The following is a 25655-nucleotide window of genomic DNA, read 5'->3' as shown; positions in this document are numbered from 1 at the left end:
AAATCCGGGGAATAGAATACAAAACAAAATCCAACAAATGTGGTTAAAGTGATTTTTTTTCTGTTTTAACCCCTTTAATTTGCTACGCCTTGCAAATGCACAACATTTCCTGGAGGGGACTCACGTGCACATATTCATTGGTGCGCCACTCCATGACATGCCACTTTTTATGAAAGGCACTCCTCTTTCTCTCCCAGTCAACATCACATCCCCGCACTTTCTTCCCTTTGGGTCGCGTTAAAAATATGGCAGTATTTTCTCTAGAAATACTGCTATAGTCATTTACAGTTATCATCACTCTCTTTGGCGGTATAGCCACCAAATTACAAGTGGCAATAATAGTAGCCATTTTAGAGCCACATTGGACTCCATTGGGTTTTGGGGCATTTACCACATGCAGTAATTCCGCCCAGTAGCAGGTGAGCACTACAGCCACTGGCAAGAGGAGTGGAGCCTGAGCAAAGGGAAGAGCACTCTAAAAAGAAAGGGAGGGAGGCATTAAATGCAGTCAGGTTGAGAGTAAGTGGTCCAAGAGACCAGGAGGAGGAAGGACAGTGGAAAGGAGAGTGGAGGAGACTATGGCAGAGATTGTTACAGGACAGGTATTGGTGGTGAGAAGTGGTAATTGTGTAGAACAGTGCATGTATGGCTGAGTGGTGTCAGGGTTAGAGAAAGAGCAGACACATACAAGTGAGAGGAGTGTATGAGGAAGTGAAAGGGGTGAATGTAAGCTGAAGGAGGAGCATGGAGAGCAAAGGAGAGCTGAGTAGAGGACAGAGGAGCGTAGAGGAGATAGGGAGATTCAATAGTAGTTTTGTGTGACCATTAGAGGGACAAAAGTAGGGAGTAAAAAGAGGAGAGGGAAGGAGAAAGTAGGAGTGGTATAGCAGAGTGAAGGTTGCAGCATCAGGCACAGAAACAAAAGTGTGGAAGTGCTGAGTGCAAGGAACTGTGCATTTGAAAAGGCACCAGATCATATTTAAAACCAGATATGGAGAACTGTTAGGATAGGAGTTCCGCCTAATAATTCCAGAAGGGAGCAAGATAAAAAAGGCTCAGGACTTTAGGCTATCACCCCAGTCAGAATTCTAGACAGTAGGTGTTGCCAATCTCTAGTTGTGGCCATAGGGAAGCCTGGGCTAGGGAGGTGGGAAGCCCATGGGAGATGAGAGAGAGAGGTACGCCATATTTCATTCAGATATCATCGAGCCTCTGCATTGTTTGAGTTTTAAGAAATAAAAATGCTTGAACCATCCTTTGGAGTCTGTGTATTCTTAAGGCCATATGTGACCAGCAAACATTACTTATCCAGTAATCGCCTTTCTGTGGTTTTTACTGCTTAAAAATCACACATTTGCTCTCTCTATATATGTAATTTTATTTAAAAGAATAACTGCCCTTATTTATATTGTAGTTGTGCTATTTATTTGTTCTGTTATGTTTATATATGTTGCATATTTTATGACAAATGACATTAATTATGGCTATTCTCCCCTTTATTATTTACATTAGAAACTAATATTTTCCGGAGTTATGGCAATATAATGTATTATTTAAATTGAGATTTACTGTTTATTGATGTATTTACTACAAATGATTAAACTCAAAATACATTATATTCTGCCACCTCAACAACTGTTCAATTAAGGCAGAGCTGAACCTCTTCCCCTGGTGGTCCCACCATGAAAACCACGCCAAAAGAAACCTGCCCAGTCATTCAGCCAAAATTCATTTGAGATGTAAATTCAACAAGAATACACATTGCACTTGGGAAGCCTATAATGATCTGTCGTGGGCCGTACATACTCTGCTTGTAGAAATAATATGAATGTGATCACAGCAAGGCTTCTCAGCACCACAGTAGCATGCAACAGCATTAATGTGTTATGGAGAAATAACTTGTCCACACCAAATATGTAAAAAAGAAAATCAATAAACATTTATTTGATACAATATTTTTGATACATACAGTACATAGATAAATCCAACTAGCTATTTAGTGGTGCTGTCATTACTAGTCCTTTAGCGACCTGCCCACATCAGGTCGAAGAAATGCCTGGTTAACTTCAGAGCAGGAAGTCTGTAAAAAAATTAGCTTATATGAAGATTATTTGTATTGTACCCTTACTATTATGTATGCATGTATGTATGACTAAAGATTAAATCTTTAACAGGCAGTCTGCTATATCCATGGGCACGTTCCACAAAACCTACAACTCACAGCAGAAGGTTAGTATAGATCGGTATGTGCATCTTACTATGCCACTAGTTGAGAGCTGGTCAATCCGATATTCATACCTACCCCTTTTTAAACAACCTGGAAAGCTAGGTGGCCAACATTGGAACGCACATCCATTTTCTTCAACTTTTAAAAGCTGGGCAAACATATGAGCGCATCAAAATGTATCGGAATATTTACAACTAACCCATTTTCATCACCTTGGAAAGCTGTGCAACATTTACCCTCACTAATTTCCACTAATGCAGGAAACTCTGCCCCTCAACGTTTGTACCCACCCCTTTTAAAAACATCAAAAGATGTGCAACCAACTATTACAACTGGTCACATTTCACTAGTTTTGGAAGCCAGATAGTCCAACATTTGTCATTTCATTATCTTTGATATCGTCTACAGGTGGATGGACCTGCATTTTTACCTGCTCTTGTTTAACCAATGTCTTAAGATGAATAGCTTCATATTGTCGCCTGTCACTTTTTCAACAATGTCAAAAGTGGAGTGGTACATTATGAACACCTGCAACATCAAGAGGTGGACAGCCTAACCTTTGCACCTGATATATTTTTCCCCAGCATTGGAAGATTTAAGGTCTATTTTTGTTTGGCAAATTTTTCCCAACCAGACATTTTCTTGGCGCAACCTTTACACCTACCACATTTCTTTAAATTTATATTTGTGAGTACAGAAGAGGAGGTAGAGTGTGAGAACTGTCATCTATTTACTTCCACCAAGGGAACCAACACATTACACATTCTCTGAGGTATTGACACCTGAACCATTGTCTCTTTTACCACACCTTCTTTGCGCTGGAAAATTAGGAATCGTGGACTCCGTAAATAAGGTAGAAAGCGGGAACAGCTTTCTCTGTCCAAGTGTTATTTAGGCCCTCTATAAAAATACACACATTTTCTGGATCATACTTACCAGTTGGTTGGTATTCATGAGTGGAGGCCACACTACTAAGAGAACAGGCAAAGCACACCCATCTTTGTCTAAGACAGATCTAAACATTTTAGATATTTAGATATTTACATGTAAGACAGGTGAGGTGGAGATAAAACATTTGAATGAAAGGCTAGTAACACTTTGCCCATTTGTGTTGAAGCACAGGGGTTAGGTACACCTGTCTCATCTGAACCAAAGTCAACGGCTACACAGTCTAAACATTTTCATCTGCACTATTTTCCCCAAAGTTGAGAAATGAATACACCAAAATCTGCATCTGCCCAATTTTGATGACATTCGACAGCTGGAAACCCATAGTTTTCACTAGCTACCTTTTTAGAAACCTTATTTCCAGCTCCAATGTAAGCAGAAACGAACTACCACACTCTCATAGCAGTCAGCAGTTTTGTTACTCGACCCATCTAATAAAGAGCCCTAGATCACAAAGGAGATACAGACATCCTCTACAACCTACTTTCCTGATGCCGGAGCAGTTGCACAATATTAAAAGGAGTTAGCCCTCCTTGGACCTCTGCATTGCATGTATCTTGGTTGCATTCAACCAACACAAGATCACATGGCATGGCACTGTGGGGAGATACATAGACTGTCACAGACTTTGCACATTACTTCTAAATGGTGTCTTTTGGTTGGGATGGGGTATTTCTTTCAAAACATTTGTTGTAAAGTGTTTTAAAGGAACATCACTAGAGTACTGGCACTTCTCGCTAGACCAGACAACAAGCCCTTGCACACATCTGCAGGGACTGCTTCAGGAACTGACAATTACTGCATGCTGAAAGAAACAGCATTTCATTGCAGGGAATGAGATTACAGCAGTACTAGCACTTTATCAGATCAGCACTGATCGGAATCCAGTCAAGGGCAGCATATACCCCTTCAGGCCTGCAGCGGTGAGTACCTGCAATACTCCACATGGGCAGCAAGAACATTCCCTTCTGTACTTAAATGACAGGAGACAAGATGCACTGTTCTACGTTTTGCAAAGTATTAGCGAACAGCTCCGAGTAGACCGATTGCTTTTAATCACATAGTACGTTTTTGGTCTTTAGGTACCACAACAAGAAGGGTTGGAAATGTCTCCATAAAATAAGTACTTTTTAAAAGATTTTTGCAACAACAGACTTTCAGGATCATTTTACAGAGTGAATCATTGTACAGCTTGGAATCCATCAATAACAATGTCAGGCTCTGCAGCAGAGCCTACAGCCCTGCACCTGCTAAGAGTGGAGCCTGCGGGTGGAAATACAGCAGCACAGTGGTGTAAAAATTGAATGGAAATGCATAAAGGGGTTTGTGAGACATGACCTTTATGCGCGTGTCATTCACAAGTCAGTGGACTATCTAGGGAAATCTCAAAACGATTGAATCTAGTCAATCTTTTATCCATATTCTAAAATCATGAGAGGCTGCATCTGAGCTAGCAGTATGTATCTTAAACTCCAATTCATTTACACCAACCTGAATCAGGAATGTTAAGTCTTGCTAACAGCAGTGTTGCCAGAGAATGGGGTCACAGTGGTGCTTCTCTTCCTGACACACAAAACCACATATCCTGGGAGGAGGTTTTCCGTTTTACTTGTTTTGACAAGCAGTGAATAAAAGGTCATACATTTTTCAGTGCCATCAATACAGAGGGTAAGGTCACCAAACTGGTCTTCCGATATAGGCTTATGTGAGAATCTTGTGGCACCACGCACAGGGCCCATGCAAGGCTTCATCGTCCAGCTATCTTCCTTTTGGGCCCAAAAAAGCACTAATGGAGCACGTCATAGTGCACTCTGTCAGACGCCAGTGATCTTCAGCATGACACCAGAGCTAGCATATCCAGAGCCAACAGTGACTGAGAACATCAACCCAAATCGTCATAAAAGATCATTTCCCTCATTTGCAATGAGCAGATAACAATAGGAAAAGATTTAACAAGTCAGTATTATTTACAAGAAGATGCCAAAATGTTTATATGGCAAATGTCCAGCAATATGCATAGCTGACAGGTAATTAGTAGCACGGGAGCAAGGGAGTCTTAGTGAATGCATCAATTTTGCAGCAATTTCACATTTTAAGGTAGCTTACCCATTAAGAAATGTAATTCTCATCTACTAATCCACTGTTTCCTACAATCACCTGCAAAATGATGCAGATTTACAGGAAGGTGGGAAGTTTCTTTCCTAGTCCATTTCCTAATGTCGATTAATGTACAAGTCTGTTTCTGGAGGCTGACAAAGAAAAATGTACTCACCTGTAAATAGTTTGATAGGGATGTACAACTCCAAGCCTCAAGGAGCGGCATCCTGACGTGTTTTAGGATATCCCTCATTAATATTCATGAGGAAAACCTTGCATACATTTAGAATCATTGCATGCAGATTTATCTCAGGAATATTAACCAGGATTATCTTGAAACCCCAACATGGATCTGGGCCCTCGAGGCCTGGAGTTGGACCACCCTGGTCTAAAGTGTGGGTATTCTGCAGAGTAGCACGTTTAGAAAATCACACTGAATGGAGAAAGATTTTTAACAATTCACATTGTTTGTACCCTTTTACAACAGGCAGAAAGCATTTGATTGAGCCCAGTGACGTCAGAATCTATAAAAAGTCACAGCCCACACGTAATGGCACTGTTTTGATAGCAGAAATTAAAAGGGACAGTCCAGAGAAAGGACCTGTTGGGCGTCGAATGAAAAGAGAATTAACAGACATGAGTATAAAACAACCTTTGTCAGAAATGCAGGTTATATTTGTAAAGAACCCATCAACAGACGGAGCAAGAATGCTACTCACGTTGAGAAGTAGTAACAATGTACTAAAAGCTTATTTCCAGGGCACTTAATGTGATGCATGTACCAAGGGTGAAAACAGGAGTTCTCATTCCTTTGTGAGAGCAGAGATGGGAATTTCGTTTTCCATTTTTGAACATTGGCCTCTTAGAAAAGCCAGTAAAAGGCCAATGTTGCAACTGGACATACAATGCACAAATGCATTAAATACATACTGTAGACCAGTGTTGCCAAGTCCCAAGGACAGGGAGACATGGCTTCCACATGATATTGCAGTAGACTGGAGATCAACAAACTCAAAATATTTTCCACTTGTGACCACTGCATTTCATGATCAAAGGTTTCCTCGATTCCTTTAGAAGGTCTATGAAATTTGGACGAAGATGGAAGTGACAGAACCTTAAGACATCAAAAGTCATAGTGTGTGTGTGAAGATCCACTGTCCTGGGTACCAATGAAGGAGCTTTCCTACATTTGAAATACCAAGCTCAGTCTACTTGGCTGATTGACACCTGCAAGTCTGGGAGAGATGAAGTGAGTATGAATATAGATATCTTCTAGTGGATGGAGGAATCATGTACGGCCTTGCTGATCTCATATCTGGATTGTCTAAACATGAAGCTGGACATACCAAAAATGTTTCTTTCCTCTTAGTCAAAGGGTGTTCTAAAGAGGCTATTTGTCTGGCGACTTGCTTACCTTAATGTTTTTGCAACCAGACAATCTATAAAGTGTCAGTCTTCAGGCCCCCAATGACGAAAAATTATATTGTGTAAACCTAAGCGGAAGTGAAGACGATATATAAATAGTATTATTGGAAATGTATAGAGGAGAATGAATATATATTATAGCTATATCAATAAATAAAGATAAACTAAGAAAGTGGGGAAAAACATAAGTGTTTTAGTACCCATTTGTACAGCTTCGGGGCATCTAGCTTGCCTTGACATTGAAGGCTTACAAGGAATAGATGTGCCAAAGGGATTGGGTCAGGTGACTATGATGTCGATATATACTCTCCGCTCAGTGCCCAAAACATGATGAATATAGCAAACCCTAAACATTACCTTTGCTCCTAAAACACTGCCAATGCTTATGCAATTACCTTAATGCACAGGGAAGAGAGGAACCCCGGGACTTAGACCCAGGATGCTCCTCCTTGAAGAGGACATGCTGCAGTCGGTATGGGCCTCGGTTGTCAGGAGGTTGTTTCCTCAGAGAGTGAACAGCATTTGTGATTTGTACCAGAGGTGAGAAATTAAATGAATTGATAAAACGCGGAACGTCACTATGCTCTTAATGTGAAAGCGCTTGGGGGGGTCTTCTTAAGATTCCATCTCCTCAACAGCGGTAAGGTGATGCAGGGAGCATGGCTAGCATGGCCTTCCCTTCAACAGCCTGGGTTAAATTAAAACTATTTCACGTCTTTCTTCATGCTTGGCATTGGCCTATGGGCACATTCTTCACGCAGCACCTAAAACCCTGGTGAACAATTTGCGAGCAAGACAACTAGCATTTGTTCAATAATCTATCCATGTCCACCCACCACATGTTGTGAATAGTGTATCCATTAAAGGCAATGTTTGGTCTCTGACTGAACAAACAAACACAAATTCCAAGAAGAATAGGGGGGGGAGATTGGTCAAACTAAAAGACTGGCCTACTTAAAAAATGGGCAAACCTTTCCAGGTAATGGTAAACTCAGTGGCAGCAAACATGAACAAATGGAGAAGATGAAGACATTTCATGCAACGTTATGCCTCAAAACCTGTGCAGATGCATCAAAACGGTATAACAGAGGGACCATCAAGCACATCAAAAAGACTGCTTTGGGAGACTGGCACTTTTTGAACACCACAAACCCTAGTATCACAGCTGACCCTTGAAAAAGAAAGCTCAAATTGTTCCAAGATACTTAGCAATTAAATAGGATCCTCCACTAGAGTGTGAAATGTCACTTACCTGGAACAAACGTTCCCCAAAGTGGTGGCATCCTCCATCAGTTCATGAATTTAGGCTATTCTCTGCTCCTAGGAGGTTCGGAACACTTTGTAAATGTTTCAATGATAAAATGATGAAGTCTACATGTGATGCTTCCAACACAGAGCCAGGTGGCAGAACATGTCTTCAAAGGTCCACCCAAGCACAACCTCTTGCTGTCCCCTTCACTTCACTCACCAATGTTCTTATAAGAAGGGCGCATGAGTGTGGGGTATACCTGTATACCTTTTGCTATTTAAGGATATGCCATCACTAGTTAAATCTTCGATATTTATGAGCCAACTTACTGAAGCAAATGAAAGCTATTTTACCAGCTCAGACCAGAACTTCAAAGTAGTTGTCCAGAACATACCATTTTGACATCTGGACTAAAATGATGCAGGCGTGCTTGGGGTGATCTAAAAAGTACACACTTCCTTGGAATATAGCATGCATATGTCTCCTTAGGTTGGACCTCCCTTCCTCATTCTCCAGAGACATATGCGCTTTTATAAAAGCTTACTGAATTCAATTCAAAGACTTTCAACATACACCGAAAGTGTAACATGCTCTGCCAAGAAGTCAAACAGAGTTACCATCCCAGAATGCTCAAAATGATCATGTGAATATAAGAGGGTAGCATTTTGGGTGTTCCGTTGCCTGGGGGCATGCCTGGTCTTCTGCATGGACCAGGTGCCTGTGGGCTAGTTCTTGTATAACAGGTATGGATTAATTTCCTTTAGTGGCACTATCTAATGCCGTTTTCAGATTCCAGTTCTTCCGCCCTGAATAAAGCTAATGTCAAAGGTTTCTTTAGGGGTGAGCTATTCATAGAGGGGGGCAAAACTAGAGGGCCCCATGACTGAATTCATTCAAACGGCTTGTCAACAGAAGGACCAACTTCATTAATTGCTTCTGTTGACAAGCCGTTTGAATGGTTAAAAGGTCTTGCAAATGCGAGACTCAGACTGCCCTGAAAAAAGTGCATTGGCAGATGGAATGGGGAGGGGCAGGAGTAAGTGACAGGGATGTTGAGGATCAGTTTGTTTTGATTTAGTTTAATTTAAAAAAAACTGTGGATCCGTGCTTGTCATATTCCTAATCTTGAACAAGTCATCTAGTGACTCAAGGTAGAGAATTGGCAAGCTAAATAGCCAGAATGCCCATTATAAAATCCTTTATGAATCACAGTAAGGGATGCTTTTCTCAAAACGATTAACCTTACCAGTGCCTCTGGGGTGTGCGTTTAAGTCATAAAAAGTGGTCTCCTGGGACAGATGTGTATAGTCTATATGGAGATTGATTAAGCACTGTGCGACCCCACTCGCCAAACACCTGGGCACCCCTGGAGAAAACCTTTTTGTGGCTCACCATTCTGGGTCTCCGGGTGCACTGAAAATTGGAAATAGACTTCAGTCATCAAACTAGGGCATCACAGAAGACTCCACAAAAGCCTGCTTGCAGCATTACAGATCAGCTGGCATGCATACAAGCTGCAGAATGTCACATATTTCAACCTGCCAAGGATAGAACTATACATGTCAAAACAAAAAGTAAACTTCCCCATCAGAACTTCTCTTGAGTGAAGCAGTAAATAGAGGTGGGGAGGGACGCAATGGTTGCTCTGGAATGAAGATAAGGAATGTTAAATACACAACCTGTCTGTAGCAGCAAGCAAACAATGTTCCATAAGATTAACCCTGGGTTTAACGTCCCATCTCAACAACATAGTCGATGCAAGTACCGAAGCGTAGCCTACATCTTTCTCCAATGGCTTTGCCATCACATTCAAATATAAAAAAATGTACAACATATCATAAAAGAGAGGCTATAGAGTTGAATACATAAATTGGCTCATAGGCAGCTTGCTAAGTTAGGGATCCCTAAATTCCAAGGCTTGATGACGGTTTGCTTCCTACCACCATTTTCCGTGCCCTACAAATTCACACATTCTATGCCATGACAAATCTATTACTTTCTCTCTGCTGACCATTCTGGCAAAGCCTTCAATGCCTCATAGCGGGATCCTTTATGCCTCATGGGCTGTCATACCCACCTATGTATGTATGTGTGCGCATAGTATCTAAGTGTGTATGGCATTGGTATGAGAACATACTGCTAGTGTGTGCACATAAGTAATGTTTGTGTAGGCAAAGTGTACCAGATGTCTGCATGTGTAGTTTATGTATACTGCATGTACATCTGTATAACGTGTGTGTGTTTTAAGAGTAGGATACAGATTTTGTGCTTGGACTTTGATTGCACCTTGTTTCCCTTTCAGAGGTGTGTGACTTCAGTACTTTAGTTAATCTATTGTAAGAGAATGGGGTAGAGGGGGACGGTGGAGGAGGAAAGTGACCGTGTAGAGCTGTCCCTGTACTGAACCAGAAAGCGTATAAACTAAGAATCAGGATAAGCATTTAAAACAATCATTTTTCGGGCAGCTTGTTGGTTCCTATTCCCTTCCTGATGCTGGGAGGGATGTTGAATTTCTCCCTCCCCTCAGCAATGTGGCTGTTGCTTCCTTGCCAGTTTGCGGCAATGACCTTTTTATGGGAAGGGTTAGTCTTTGCTGCCAGGTTTCCTTTTCCATGGGCTGGAAAGGTCACTAGGAGCCTCTCCTTGGGTTTTCTGCCCCGTTTCTTCGTTGTTGTGCTTTTCTGTCGTTCTCTAATTTTGGAGACAGGTTGTTGGTACTTTCGTGTGGGGACAGCTCCAATGGATGACCGAAACCAATTCTGCAAAGCAAAAGAAATATTTATATAGATGTGTACTTCTCATTGTGAATTTAATCCATGCTTGGTTGAATGGATGCCTGCACAGATAAAGCACCCTTGCCCTAAGCGAGCACTGTAACCACCACAAATGCATTACGAATGCAATACATGCTCACCTGTGAGTGTGTCTTGAGTATATGATACTTGACTCCACTTTCTGAGCTGAATTCCTTGAAACACAAGAGGCATCGGTATTTCCCAATTGAGCGATCCCCCTACAAGAAAAACAAATCAAAATCTTTGCACAAAATAGGTACAGTCTCAGAAGATCATGTAACAGCATATAGCAGGGCAAGCATACTGAGATACGTATGACCCCTACGGAGAAAGTGACCACAATACTACACCCCCTAAACTTTGGATCTCAGTTCCTTTGTGTTGAGAGAGATTTCAGAACCAGTCATGTGGGAGAGTTCTGAGAGGCCACCCTTATTAGCGAACAGAGTAATTGACACACTAGCCAAACTATCAAGGGAGTGTAGAAGAACAGTAAGGCAAGCTATCCGGAGTTAAGGAGGTGGTCTAATAGTACAATGAACCACAGCCAGAGCAATCAAATAACTCCGGTTACACAGGAGTGCAAAACACATTTATATTTATTAAGCCTTTTAAACACTCTAAGAAGGTAAAACCAAAGTTAAGTAACTAGCTCCAAAATAACCCTATAAAACAAATGCACATCCAGGGGGTACATTACTCAACGTAATCGTATTTTTGACGCTTGTATCTGCTTAGATTCACATGCTTTGCATAGGCTGAAATGTAGTGAAAGTTGCAGAGTATTGCACATGAAGTTTTCAAAGTTCGAAAAGGGACGTCGACAGGGCGTGACTGTAATACTATCCCCTAGTGTGACGTACCCGTACCCATGATCTCTCACGTGTCGAGGTCCCTCAGATTATTTGTATCAGACCTGGAGGGAGTGTGAGTTGTAAGCGTGGAGTGTAGGTAGAGACCATAAGAGTGTGAAGGATCTATGCTTTTTCCCACAAGAGCCTTCTACTCCAAGAGGGGAGGAAAGGCGGACGCATGTGAATCTAAGCAGATACAAGCATCAAAAATACGATTACAGTAAGTAACGTATCCCTTCGGAGGCGTGTGGATCTGCTTAGAAATCACATGTTTTGCATAGATTCGCGAGCAGTACTAGTAGGAGGAGGTGGGTTGTTTGAAGAACAAGTTACTTACCAACTGTAACGTTCTTTCGACTGGATGTTCCTCCCACGTATTCCTCATCTTGTGATAATTCGTTTCGGCAGCTTCGCTGCATCGAAAAAAAAAATGTTTGGCAGAGGGCGCTGTGCTCGAGGTCGTGGCATCGAATGTCCCTCGATGGGCTCCGTACCGTGTCGATGTCACCGCTGGTATAAATGGCTCGAGCCGCGCCCGTTGGCTTCAGTTCTGTTTTTTCGAGGAAATACTCGTGGAACATATAGGCGTATGCTGTGACTGATAGGCCCATCGCGAGAGGAAATTGCAAGAAAGTATAAACTATACTGCGGGGTAGGTTGGGAGGGTCGATGAGGAATACGTGGGAGGAACATCCAGTCGAAAGAACGTTACAGATGGTAACTTGTTCTTCAAATGGATTGTGTCCTCCCACGTATTCCTCATCTTGTGATAGACTCGCATAGCAGTGATCAATCTGGAGGCGGGAGTACTAGTTTTTGTTTTCATGTGCAGAGTGAAGTACTGCTCTGGCAAATAAACCCTCATTTGAGGATGCCGTATCCAAACAGTAATGTTTGGTAAAAGTATGTATTGATGCCCATGTTGCAGTTGAGCAAATATCTTTTGCCGGGACTCCCCTCTTCAAAGCCGCAGAAGTGGTCATTCCCCTTGTGGAGTGAGCACGTATCCCATCCGGTGGGTCTTTCCCCGCTCGTCTGTAGCATTCCAATATAGCAAGAATAATCCAGCGGGATATGGTTTGTTTGGTCACCGCTAAACCCAATTTACGACCTGTGTATCCCACAAAAAGTTGGTCATCTTGGTGTAATTTTGTCAATCTTGAAATGTAAAAGCTGAGGGCCCTTTTGGGGTCCAGCCTATGTAATCTCTCCTCTTCTTTTCCCAAATGAGGAGGAGGATAAAATGTTGATAAAACTATTTTCTGCGACAAATGGAAGTCGGAAACTACTTTCGGTAAGAAAGATGGTTTAACTCTCAGAATTACTTTGTCCTTATAAAAAGTGGTATATGGAGGTTTACATGAGAGAGCCTGTAGTTCACTAACCCTGCGGGCTGATGTTAATGCCACAAGAAGGACAGTCTTTAATGTCAGAAGCCCCAATGGGCATGAATGCAAAGGCTCAAATGGTATACATGTCAAGAATTTAAGAACGAGATTCAAATCCCAAGTTGGAACATGGAATGGTATTGGTGGATATACATTTGTAAGTCCTTTCAGGAATTGTATTATTAATGGTATTTTAAAATAAGAAACCTCTTCCAAGGTATGCTTAAAAATGGAAAGCGCAGCCAGGTATCCTTTGATTGTTCCTACCTGGAGCCCCAGATTGGCTAGATGTAACAGGAAAGAAAGCACCACTGGTGTGCCACATTGAAAAGGGTCCACATCTCTATCTTTGCACCAGTTACTGAACTTATTCCAAGGACACCGGTACAAGGATTTTGTTGCTGGCCTTCTGGCCGAACGCAAAATCTCTATAACGTCATCCGGAAGATCCCAATCCTTATATCTCAACCTCTCAGAAACCATGCATAAAGGTTGAGCGTGTTGACCTCTGGATGGAGAACCCGACCTTCCTCTTGCGAGAGAAGATCCTCTCTTTGTGGAAGACGTACTGGAGGGCAGATGAACATGTCCAGAAGGTCCGGGTACCATGTTCTCCTGGCCCAATCCGGGGCAATTAGGATCTTGGTTTTCCTGAACTTTCTCAACCTCCTGATTACTTGAGGAATCACGGGGACTGGAGGAAACGCGTACAGCAGGGGAAAATCCCAATCCACTACGAACGCGTCTCCCAGAGCTCCTCTCGGAGGAAATTCCCTTGAGCAGTACTGATTGCACTTTCGGTTCACCGAGGTTGCAAACAGATCCACCTGAGGGGTTCCCCAAAGGGCGGAGATCTCCAGAAGGACTTCCTGAGCTAACTCACACTCGTGGGAGACTGTACTCTGCCTGCTCAGAGCGTCTGCCGCTGCGTTCTGCTCTCTGGCTAGGTGATCTGCCGATAGAGCGATTCCTTCTCGTATTGCCCAGAACCAGAGCTGCATTGCCTCTCTGCACAGAGGTAGTGATCCTATGCCTCCTCTTTTGTTGAGGTAGTACATGGCCACTGTATTGCCCGTCATTATCAGGACATTCTTTCCCTGTACGGAGGGCAGGAAGGCCTTCAGAGCCAGTCTGATTGCCCTCATCTCCAAAAGGTTGATGTGTAGTTTGGACTCCGATGGAGACCAACGTCTGCTGATTGTCAGATCGTTGGTGTGTGCTCCCCACCCCGTGAGTGAGGCGTCCGTCACTACTGTTATCTCCGGCCATGGTTGCCAAAAGGATTCTCACTTGAGAATGTTGTCTTTGCAAGCCCACCATGATAAATCCTGAGCAACTGTGCTCGGGACTTGCAGAAGATCGGACATATTCCCCGAGAACTGGGACCACTGAGTTCTGAGGGCCCATTGGGGAGATCTCATTCTCAATCTGGCTTCTGGCACCAGAAAAATGCAGGATGCCATGAGGCCAAGAAACCTCAGGAAATAGAAGGCCGGCAGGTGCTGGGCTTTCTGGAATTTTGCTACCATCTGCTGGATGTGGAGAGCTCTAACCTCGGGTGGCGAGGCTTTGCCCAAGGAAGTGTCCAAGACTGCTCCGATAAACTGGAGTTTTTGGGATGGTATCATGTGGGACGTCTTGAAATTGAGGGAGAAGCCCAGGTTGTGGAGGAAGTGGCAGGTGATCGACAGGTGTTCCTGAGCTTGTTCTGGGGAACGTGCCCTTATTAGCCAGTCATCCAGATAGGGGTAGACGTGAATCCCCCCTCTCCTGAGACTCGCTGCCACCACTGACATCAACTTGGTGAAAACCCTCAGAGCGGAGGAAAGCCCGAATGACAGAACTCGAAACTGAAAGTGAGAACTGCCAACTGCGAACCTCAGGTATTTTCTGTGCTTGGGATGGATCGGCACATAAAAATAAGCATCCTGAAGTTCCAATGATACCAACCAGTCTTGAAGCTGGAGAGCCTGAAGGATCTGAGAAAGGGTTACCATCTTGAACTTGTCCTTCCTGAGGAATTTGTTTAATTTTCTCAAGTCCAAGATGGGTCTCAATCCTCCGTCCTTTTTGGGGATGAGAAAGTAGGAGGAGTACCAGCCTTTGTTCCTCTCCGCTTGAAACAAGAGGGATGGCGTCCTGCCACTTACTTTAAGTCTCTTTACATATATATTTTAGTAAAGGCTATGTATTCAGCATGCTTAATATGGCAAAAGCTATTTCATTAAGCTAACTGTCATACGTATTCAAAAAGATGAGCAATTGAGCCCTTCAAGGGTGCACTGTAGCTTTTTATTTAGCCAGTGTTAGTAAATGCAGAGAGAATTTTCTGCATTTAGGTTTAACATGAAACTTTTTTTCGTTTTCTGGTGTACATGTGGATCAAATATCATTCATCTTATTAAACAAATGCAACAAAGAAAGAATGGCAAATGCTGAAGAAAAATTAACAAACAAAACAAACAGATGCACAATCATTGGTGGTTTGCCTAAGTGTGCAATGAATGCAAAGAAACATAGTATATTATTTAAACACAAGGCAAACACCTATATGGAATGTGTGGAGTCAAAACCATGTGTCAGAGAAAAGGCACTATTTCTTTCTGAAACTGGGTTAATTTATTGCTGGCTCCTAGAGAAAAGGGACCTAGTCGTTGGTCAACGTCTTGAAACGGATCGAATTATGGAGCGGGATTGGGGGAATGAAGCCCTCAAAATGATGTAGTCCCGTGACGTTTCGGCGGAAAGCCTTCTTCATGGGCCTCGACTTGGTCTCCCCTATGTGAGAAACAAAGGAAAAGAGAGAAAAAGAGAGGGGTTCAAATTGTTGTAGAGCTCATCTAGAAGGATTAAATCTGATGCTAGTAATACTGGCATGCAATAAAATCTAATTGGGACCATGTGGGTGAACAATGGTGTCATTGTTCACTGGCTTGCTGGCACTTGGTTACTGACCTGGACGGAAGTCAGAGGGTAGTGTATTCTTCCAGTTGGTGTTGGCAGGGAACTGGGAGTGATGTGTAGCTGACCTCTTCAAACTGTAGGAGGAGGTTCCTGCAGATAGGTAGCTGGTGTGCTGGATGCACTAAGGTATGGGAAAAATTATAAAAAAACATATGTGTAGGCAAATGAGTATAACCAGAAATGGTAATAATCACTAATGTATAGTGGTGTGCCTGACTACAAAAAATGGCATAAAAATACCTGTAGGCACAGTCTTGTAGCCGCTTGGAGATTCTTGGCTGTGCACAGTTGGGAAAATCCCTTTGAAGGATGCTTGTAGATGGCGATCAGGCGTTGGCCCACGTGTTTGTGGGGCTCCCAGGTTTCTGGGGTCTGAATTTAGCTGTGCCTTGGTGTGGCTACAGGACCCTAGAGTAGGAAACCTGGGCAAAGTTTAAAAGAAGATGCTAAAAACATTTTTTGACGCTAATAACATTTCTGAAAGCAGGGGGCGAAAGGCGCCGGCCCGTGCTGTGTTAGTCCGAACCGTAGTAGAAAGGTGGAGCTATAAGCACGGATGGCTTCCGTGGTGGGGGATATTGACCCCCGGCTTCCACGTGGCTAGCCCTGCAAGGCGCTCTTACCTGCGTGTCCAGAGATGAGTCGATCGCTTTCTTGGGCTGCGGATGCCGACTGCGAGAGCCGGCATAGGTACAGTGAAAAGCAGAGCTGTGTCTCGGGTGCGCACAGCACAGGCACAGGTATGGAGTGTCTGAGTCCCTGCGTATGCGCGATCAGTGCAGGCCCAGGGGTTGGCATGGTAACCGTTCAGTTTGTACGGGGCGCGATATTTCTTTAAGGAAAAGGAAAAGGATGGACATAGAGCCTCTATCCTGTGGACTACAATTAGGGTTGTTGGGCAAGGGGGGCGTGTAAGAAGAGATTATGGAGGGCACAGATGTAAAGACCCCATATGCTAGTGGATTCGTATGGAGTGAAAGGTAAAGCAGTGTGTTGCCGCGGTGGCTGTGTGCTTCGTATTGTACACAAAATGAACAGTGACGCAAGCATTGCAAACCTCAGAGTTATTGTGCACAGCACAAATTGGTTTGCATATGATGATACAGTATATATATGCATATTCACGGGGGATACCAAGTAAAAGTGAACAATAGCACATGCAGAAAAGACAAAGTTGGCACAAGATGTAACACATTGCAAATAGACACTCCTTGTGCACAACATTAATTGATTTGCATGAAATGATTGCGTGTACATTTTCACGAGTTCTACGTAAGAAAGCACATTGCTAATTAGTGCTCCACTGTATAAAAGATGCGAAGCACCTGACAACAGGAAAACATGTGTATTTGTGCAGTACTGCAGCATGAGTTACTGGCGGGTGTTGATGGCACACCTGACATATTGCTTAAGTACAACAACACAATCAGCTGTCCTATTCGTGTGAGGGCAGAGATGTAGTAGGTCCCCCAAGTTACTGGTTGTAAGGGTAGGGACTAACCGGTCATCTGAAGGTGGTTGGCATGGCCTCGTTGAGACCCTTAGTAGTGGCTTTAAGTTTAAAAATCCACCATGATTCCTTATGGTTGAGCGCATTGGATGCATTGGTGGTATTGACTACTGTATCTACAATCCACCAGTGTATATCGTCCGCACTGTGTTGATACTCCATATAGTGCGAGACTAATGGTGCTGTGTGGACTCGACATCGAATCCTGGAGCGATGTTCGCCAATCCTTTTGTTGACTTGCCTCCGAGTCTGGCCAAAATATCTCAGTCCGCAAGGACATTCGATGATGTAGACCACATTTGTAGTTTTACAATTTGAGAAATGTTTGATCTTCCATTCCTTTCCTTCAATTTGGAATGATGATGTTTTCCTGGTGAACCTGCACACATTACATGTACCACATGGGTGATGGCCCACTAGTTCCCGCATATTCCAAAGTCTGGTCCTTTGGGATTTTTTATTAAGCCTGGCATGGGTCAGCATGTCCTTGAGATTCTTGCCCCGCTTGAGTGCCATTCTCGGGGTTGGTTCATTCGGGAGGCTCAGTTGTACCAAGGGCCAACATTTCTTGATGATGGCCTTGAGTTTAGTTCTATTTGGGCCAAAGGTAGTCACAGTTGTTGGCTATCCATATTTCGTATTTTGGGGGTGAGTAAGGTTTCACGTGGAGTTTATTGTGCCCGCTTGGTAGTATTGCAAACTAATTTTTTTGGGTAGCCTCTGCTGAGAAGTTTGTTTTTCAAGATGCTGGCATGTTCTTTCTATTGTTCAAGTTCAGTGCAATTGCGTCTGAGCCGTAAGAATTGGCCAAATGGTAGATTGTTTCTGAGATTACTGGGATGATTGCTCCTATAGTGCAAGAGGGTATTTCTATCTGTTTCTTTCCTATATAGGGAGCAGATCAATTTTTCTTCTTTGGCACTAATTTCCAAGTCCAGGAAGTTAATCATCTGGTTGCTTTTGCAGAGTGTAAATTGGATTTCTTCTGCTTGTTCATTCGCCCAATGTCAAAAGTTCTCTAATGGGGTATCATTGTCCTGCCATATAAAGATGATATCATCGATAAAGCGGTACCAGTGAGGAATCTTGTCTTTGAATGGGTTATTAATGCTGAGGATGTGTTGTTGTTCGTATTCAGACATAAAAATAATAGCCAGACTGGGGGCAAAGGCCGCTCCCATTGCGGTCCCGCTCACTTGGAGATAAAAGATCTCATCAAATGAAAAAAAGTTGTTAGTCAGGGCCAATTCCAACAGTTCCACAATAAAGCTGGCTGGGACCCTCTTTTGTGTCATATGTTGTGTGAGATGGTGACGTATACATTCCAAGGCAGCGTCTTGCGGGATGCTAGTGTAAAGGCTGGCGATATCCATGGTGACCAAAAGTTCCCTTGTCGGGTGGAAGGTCAGATTTTCAAAAATGGCAATTGTGGCCATAGTGTCCCTCAGGTAAGTCGGGGTTTCCTGACTCAAAGGTTTAAGAAAGTGGTCGACAAACTTGCAGATTGGTTCAAGAATGGACCCACAGCCCGTAACTATGGGTCTGCCTGGGGGATCCTTTTGGTTTTTGTGAATTTTAGGTAGGGCGTAAAATGCCAGGGTTCTGCCCTCCGAGCCTCCGAGGTGTTGAGGAAGGTTTCCTCCTTGTCTGATATCCACCCTCGCTCGAAGGCTAATTTAATTGCTTCCTGTATTTTGACCCTAATTTCCATTGTAGGATCTTTAAGTTTTTTGTAGTTGGTACTGACATCGAGAAGATTTCTTACCATGTCCTTGTATTGGATGAGATTCTGTACTACTTTGCCCTCACCTTTATCGGCCATCTTGATGACTATTTGGTTGTTGGAAGAAAGGTTCTTGAGGGCTTTGTGTTCATCTTTAGTCAAGTTGGATCTTGTTTTTGTTGTTGTATCCTGTAATTTGGAAAGTTCTTTTCTGACACATTTTTCAAAGGTTCTGATGGAAGGCGCAATCTCATTTTCTCTTCGACTAAAGTTGGAGGGGACTCTCAATCCCGAGTCTTCATCTTGTTCCATGGGTTCCTTGTCTTGAAAAAATGCTTTACGTCTTATGGTTCTAAAAAAGGTTTAGACTTCCTGATCTAATTGGAACCAATTGGTTCTGGTGGAAGGGACAAATGAGAGACCCTTGGTTAAGACCTGTATTTCAGTTTGGGATAGTACAATCCCTGATAGGTTGAAAATAGGGATGTCTAGTGTCTCTGTTGGTTGCGACGCCCTCTGGGTGGTTGGCTCCATTGTTGGTAGTTGTAAGGGTAGTAGGGCATAGGCATGGGCATTGGAGGGCCCCAGTATCGGCATCTGGGGCCCCCTCTCCCTGAAAAAGGAACCTGGGGAGGTGGTGGTTGAGAATAACCCCCTTGTTGTCGTCTCCCTGGTGTTTGTGGTTGATCGTCCGATGTTCCGGAACTGGAGGTGTCCGAGAATGAGACCCATTTTCTGCCTCCTCTCCTGGGTCCAGTTTTGTTGGCAGCTCTTTCTTTTTCTTTTCTATCTTTATAGTCTGCTGTTAAGTAGGGATAGACATTCTCTATCTTAAAATTCTGAATGTCCTTGGCCAGTTTTGTATGCTTCTTTTCCAATGTCGAAGCCATAAATTGATCAAGAGTGATGTTAATTTCTTTCAGTTTCTCTTGTGCATTTTGTAAGTCTGCGTTGAGGAATTTTTCTTCTTCTGTCGCTACCTCCAGTTTGTTTTTGGTATGTATTCTTTGAGCCGTGGTGATGGTCAGGACCATGAGGTCTCGTGAACATTTAGTAGATATCTGACTGAATCCAAGCATATATTCTTGGTCCTCCAAGAATAATGCTGGTTCATTGTGGATAATGAGGCCCAATGGGACCGTATTGACTATTAGGTACTCCCTAAGAAAATGTCCGTGGACCTCTGTCCGGAAACATTTCTTTTTTAGTTTCAGCAAGTCATCCCCTGATGCTACAGAGGCAATGTGTTGTTGGGCACCGTCAAGATTAAACAGAGTAGGTCCCTGAATAATTTCAGAAGTTTCTTCTTCCGAGAAGCTTAACATTTGTTCCATTGTGGGTATGAAGTGTCCAGGGTAGCAAGTGGGTGCGAAGCAAGCTATGGTCAATAGATTGATAAAAAGAGGAACTGGAAAACTATTTCAAAATTGCTGGTTTAGAAAACTCCTCTCCGCTACAGGGACATGTTCTATTGCACCATTCTCTAGCAGGGTTATAACTTCCTGCCAAAGGAGCGGGTCTGGAATCTTGGTCGAACTGGCTCCCGGTGGATGATCGTGAGGTCTTTTTAGGGAAGGAAGGCAGTAACCCTGAGCTACTGTTTCCAGTGCCCAAGCATCTGAAGTAATGCCCCACCATTCTTTCAGATGCTTAGAGATCCACCCTCCCACTGGTGTTTTGTAAGATAAGACCTCAGAGAGATTTGGAGGCGGCTGCAGGCGGCTGCAGGAGCGGCTGAGGGCATAGATGCCGTTCCTGAAGATGGCTTTGTCGTCTTTCCTCGTCCACCACGAGTGACATTTCTTCTGCCCCTTTGAAAGGCTTGTCCTCTTCCCCTACTAACAGCGGAGTAGTATCGAAAAGGACAACCCCTCCAGGAAGATATGCACGAATAGGGTCTCTGGGGCTGTCGCATAGAGGCACTAAGGGACTTTGCTGCCGCTTTCGAGGTCTGTAGTTTTTCTAGGCTCTCATCAGCCTTACTACCAAACAGCTTCGAGCCATCAAAGGGCATGTTGAGGAGCCTGTTCTGCACATCCGGTGCAAACCCCGACTTCCTCAACCACGCAAACCTGTGTCGTACCGTGCTTGAAGCCATGGATCTACTGATACTATCAACAGTATCCAGTCCAGACTGGAGACATTCCCCCATTGCTTCCTTACCGTCATTGACTATATTCAGGAAGCCTTCCCTTTCCTTGCCTTCCGGAATATGTTCAACCGCCGCCGAAATACATACCCACAGGATATGTGTGAACCTGGCCAGGGTACAGGTTACATTGGTAGATTTTAAGGCCATGCTCCCCGAAGTAAAAACCTTACGAGCCCAGGCATCAACCATTTTATCCTCCCTGTCTGGAGGTATGGTTGGGTATGCTGTCTGCCTGGATGTATTAGCTGCCTGAACTACCAACCTTTCTGGAGTAGGGTGTCTACTCAGGTATTCTGGATCAGAAGACGAAGTTCTGTACTTTTTTGGGAGATTGTTATCTATTGCAGCAATGCTATCTGGTTTCTCCCAGTTTCTCTCTACTGTTCTCTGTAATGCCCTATGAAAAGGAAGAATTGGATCTTTCCGAGGGCCTCTGACTATAATATCCGTCATGTCATCCTGTTCAAATGTAGGGGAAGCTCTTCCCCAACCCATATACCTCAATCACCCTACTCATCAGATTCCTGTACCCTGAGTCCGCATGGTCTGCAGGATCTGGTGCAGTAAACTCCAATTCAGGTGATGTGTCCACACCACTGGCAGAATGTAGAGTTTCAGACAGGTCTCTCATTTTAGACTGAGGATCTACCAGTTCTTCTGGAACTTGTCTAGTTCCATATTTTAATCCATGGCGAGTGATTTCCTCTTCCTCTGAACAAGATTCCTCAAAAATGGAGGACATGGATTTTAAAAAAAAGTCAGATCTTTGTAAAGGTGTAAACCTTCTCTCTTCCTCCTCATAAGTTGTCGTTGGAATCGGAGTTTTCTTCGAGGTGGTCATCGAAGGAGTCGACGGAATCTTCGACACACTCGAGGAAGTCTTCGACAAAGGCGTCGAAGATGAAGTAGGCTTCGATGTCGAAGTCGTCGGCGCCGATGGCGTCGATAAAGTTGTAACCGACTTTGATAATTTTAATTTTTTATGAAGGATCGGCGAGACACTCGATCCTTGACGGTCTCTCGACGATTTGTCGACTCGAGACTTATGGGTACTACTCGGTTTGGCCCTTGTAGTTCCCGACTTCCCGGCGTCGTCTAAAAGAGCAACCGGGGCCTGACTTTTCTGTGGTTTCTTCGAGGGGGTCGAGGCCACGTTCTCGAAGACCTGCAACATTTTCTTCCTTAAGCTCTCCCATTTAGCTGGGGAATCTGATCTAGTCGGGCATCGAACCAATTCAGATGACGAATCGGACGATGACGATGGAGATCTATGTCTCCTCTTGTGCTTTTTTGAGGGAGACAAAGAAGATTGTGTGGACCTGTTACGAGATCGGGCTCTCTTCGAGTGCCTTTTCTGGCGTTCCGATTCTTTAGAGTCGATTTTTTATATTTTTTTGACAAGGCTTTCGAAGAGCCCTTCGACGCCTCCCGCCCCACCGCCAACTTACTTTTTCTCTCACAGAGGGCCTTTTCAGTCATCGATTGACAAGAACCACAGTCGCCCGTTCGGTGGTCTGAGCCCAGACACCATAAACAAATACGATGGGGATCGGTGATGGACATCTTCGATCCACAATCACTACACTTCTTAAAACCCGTCTTGTGAGTCGAAGCGGTCGAAGAAGAAGGCATTTTGTTCGATAGAAAATACTGAAGTGCGCCGTTCACGAGTTGCGAAGCAATCGGAAAAACGGAACTGAAGCCAACGGGCGCGGCTCGAGACATTTATACCAGCGGTGACGTTGACACGGTACGGAGCCCGTCGAGGGACATTCGACGCCACGACCTCGAGCACAGCGCCCTCTGCCAAAAAATGTTTTGCCGATGCAGCGAAGCTGGAGAAACGAATTATCACAAGATGTGGAATACGTGGGAGGACACAATCCATTCGAAAGTAGCGCTGCAAAGAGATGTTTCAGCACCACTTGTCCCACCTACGTATCACCCCTAGAATGTGTGTCTAGACAATAATGATGGGTGAAGGTATGTACTGGACTCCAGTGGCAGCCTTGCAGGCACATTTGCTATGAAGGCTAGAGTTGCCCCATTGCCTCAAGTTGAGTGTGCTCTGGGCTTAAAAGGCAATGTTCTCTTGGCAACATAGTAACAGAGTTGGATGCAGTTGACAATCTATTTAGAAATTGCTGCCTTAGAGATAAGGTCCCCTTCTCTTCCAGCGGCTACAGATACAAAGAAACTATCTGTTTTTCTGATCAACTGTTTTTTTAACAGTAGAATATGACAGTTCTACGTACATCCAGTGTATGTAAACTTCTTTCTTCTGCATTAGTTGGGTTCTGGAAAAACACAGGAAGTTCTATAGTTTAATTGACATGGAATTTAGATATGAATATGGGTGTGAAGCGAGGATGTGTGTGTAGCACCACCTTGACTTTCTGTATTACTACAAAGGGGTTTTGAACTGACAGAGCTTGTAGTTCACTAACCCTTTTGATGGATGTCGTGGCTATTAGGAAGGCCGTCATGTATGTAAGATGTTTAAGGCTGGCTTTGTGCATAGTTTCGAAGGTGGCCCCCCATGAGCCTTGTGAGTATGACATTAAGCTCCCAGCTGGGAGTATGAGTAGACATTGTAGAGTACAGTTTTTTGACGCCCTCCGTGAAAGTCTTAACTACGGGCACCTTCCACCATGAAATCTTACTCTGGGACATGGCGTAAGCAAAGAGGGCCACTAGGTGTATCTTGAGTGAGTTAAAGACCAATCATGAGTAGGTAGAGTAGGTAGTTAACTTTGTTGGACTGTGAACAATCTGTTGGATCTAGAGACTGTGTTCTGCATCACAAAACAAAGCATTTCTCTTTGTTAAAATAGCAGTGCCTTGTGTTAGGCTTGCGTGCCTCCTTGAGTATTTCCATGCACCTCTGGTCTAGGTTTCGGTAAACAAATTCTATGACCTCAGGAGCCAAGCTACTAATTCCAGCTTCTGAGGGCATGGGTGCAGCATTGTCCCCTGATCCTGGGTCAACAGGTTGTCTGTGCAGGGTAGTTCCATGAGAGGACACGGGGACATCATTTGCAGGTGTGGTGTGCCCACATTGGAGCTATCAGGATCAGTGTTACTTGTTCCCGGTGTAACTTGTGCGTATGCTGACCTTGTTCCCGGTGTAATTTATGCGTATTCTGACCAGTTCATCAGAAGTGCATTCCCCTTGGATCCTTTCTGGGGAAACATGGACATGTAATCTTGGCATTGCATGTTTTCTTTGGTCGCAAAAAGGTCCATCTCTGGGAACCCCCAGTATGAGAAGACGCTGTTTAGCAAGTCTGTGCTTAGTTACCATTCATGCTCTCAGGGTAGCATTGTACTCCTGTTTGGCGTGTCTGCCAGGGAATTTAGTTCTCCTGGAACATGTTGAGCAACTAGGAACATGTTGTGATGCAGTGCCCACAGCCAAATGTTCTACGGCTAGTTTGGACAGCCCTGGAGAATGTATTCCCCCGTTTGTTTATATAAAACATGGCCATGTTACTGTCCGTAATGACTAGGACTGTTTTGTGCACTAGCTGTGTGTGGAAGGTTTGAAGTGCTTTGAGAACCCCTAGCAGTTCCAGAAAGTTGATGTGCTTCCTGGTTAGCGCCGTGTCCACCGGTCATGGGCAGTGTAATGCAGGAAGTGTGCGCCCCACCCAGTCATAGACGCGTCTGTTGTGAGAGTGGCCTGGATCTTTGGTGTGTGGGAAGGCTGTCTCTTTAGCAGATTCCTTTCCAGCGCGAAACCCATGCTGCTGGTACTGATAGGACGTTTCAACACGTGCACTGTAAAAAGAGGCATTAAGCATGCTTGATGTGGCTTGGCCTGGTTTCCCTGAGCCTTGCGTCCCGAAAGTTTTGGTGTGTGTTGAATGCCCCCGTCGGTATGAAGAGTTTGTTGGAAATTTGGCCAAGGATCTTGATGGTTTTATGCTTCTCCTTTGCTGTCTCCAGCTGGTCGTCGACAGCTTTGCAAAAGAGGAGATGGTCATGTTAATCAGGGCAGCCTGTCTCTGGCTTAAACCCTGAGTCTCTAAGCCAGGAAGGTCTTCTTAGGAGGGTTATCTTTGCAATGACCCTTCCTGAGGTGTCTGCATAATCCAAGAATTTTTTTTAGGATGTTTTGGGAGACCCGTTTACCCTTGGTGGCGATTTTAAGAAGGCAGGAGCGAGCCAGTTCCGGTATTGAGTCCAGATGCCATGAATTGTTTGCTATTCTATTGAGGTACGCAGCAGAGGTCATGATACGCTTACCTAGCATGTATAGTCTCTTGCACTCCTGGTTGGGAGGTGCTTCGGAGGTTGAGAGTGGAGCACCAGCTCTCTTTC

At 44.0% G+C, this 25655-nt stretch overlaps 1 protein-coding gene across 2 annotated transcripts in view; it reads right to left on the bottom strand.

Moving 5' to 3' along the window:
* Nucleotides 1–1917: 1917 nt before the first annotated feature.
* Nucleotides 1918–25655, bottom strand: part of ZNF512B (zinc finger protein 512B) — a 1156964-nt gene continuing 1133226 nt past the window's right edge. Inside the window, exons 16-17 of one of the 2 annotated variants that reach the window (XM_069650846.1) lie at nt 10861–10959; nt 1918–10705 (exon numbers count right to left, since the gene is read on the bottom strand). In XM_069650846.1, coding sequence (XP_069506947.1) covers nt 10397–10705; nt 10861–10959 — 408 coding nt within the window. In that variant the 3' untranslated portion in view covers nt 1918–10396. Of the gene's footprint in view, nt 10706–10860; nt 10960–25655 lie in introns of those variants that run through there. The other variant, XM_069650847.1, reaches the window with a different exon arrangement.

This window comes from Ambystoma mexicanum, chromosome 3p (genome assembly GCF_040938575.1).
Source record: "Ambystoma mexicanum isolate Mex_15411 chromosome 3p, UKY_AmexF1_1, whole genome shotgun sequence".
Classification (NCBI taxonomy): domain Eukaryota; kingdom Metazoa; phylum Chordata; class Amphibia; order Caudata; family Ambystomatidae; genus Ambystoma; species Ambystoma mexicanum.
Note: the sequence above shows the minus strand (reverse complement) of the source record. Positions and strands in the feature narration are given on the sequence as shown.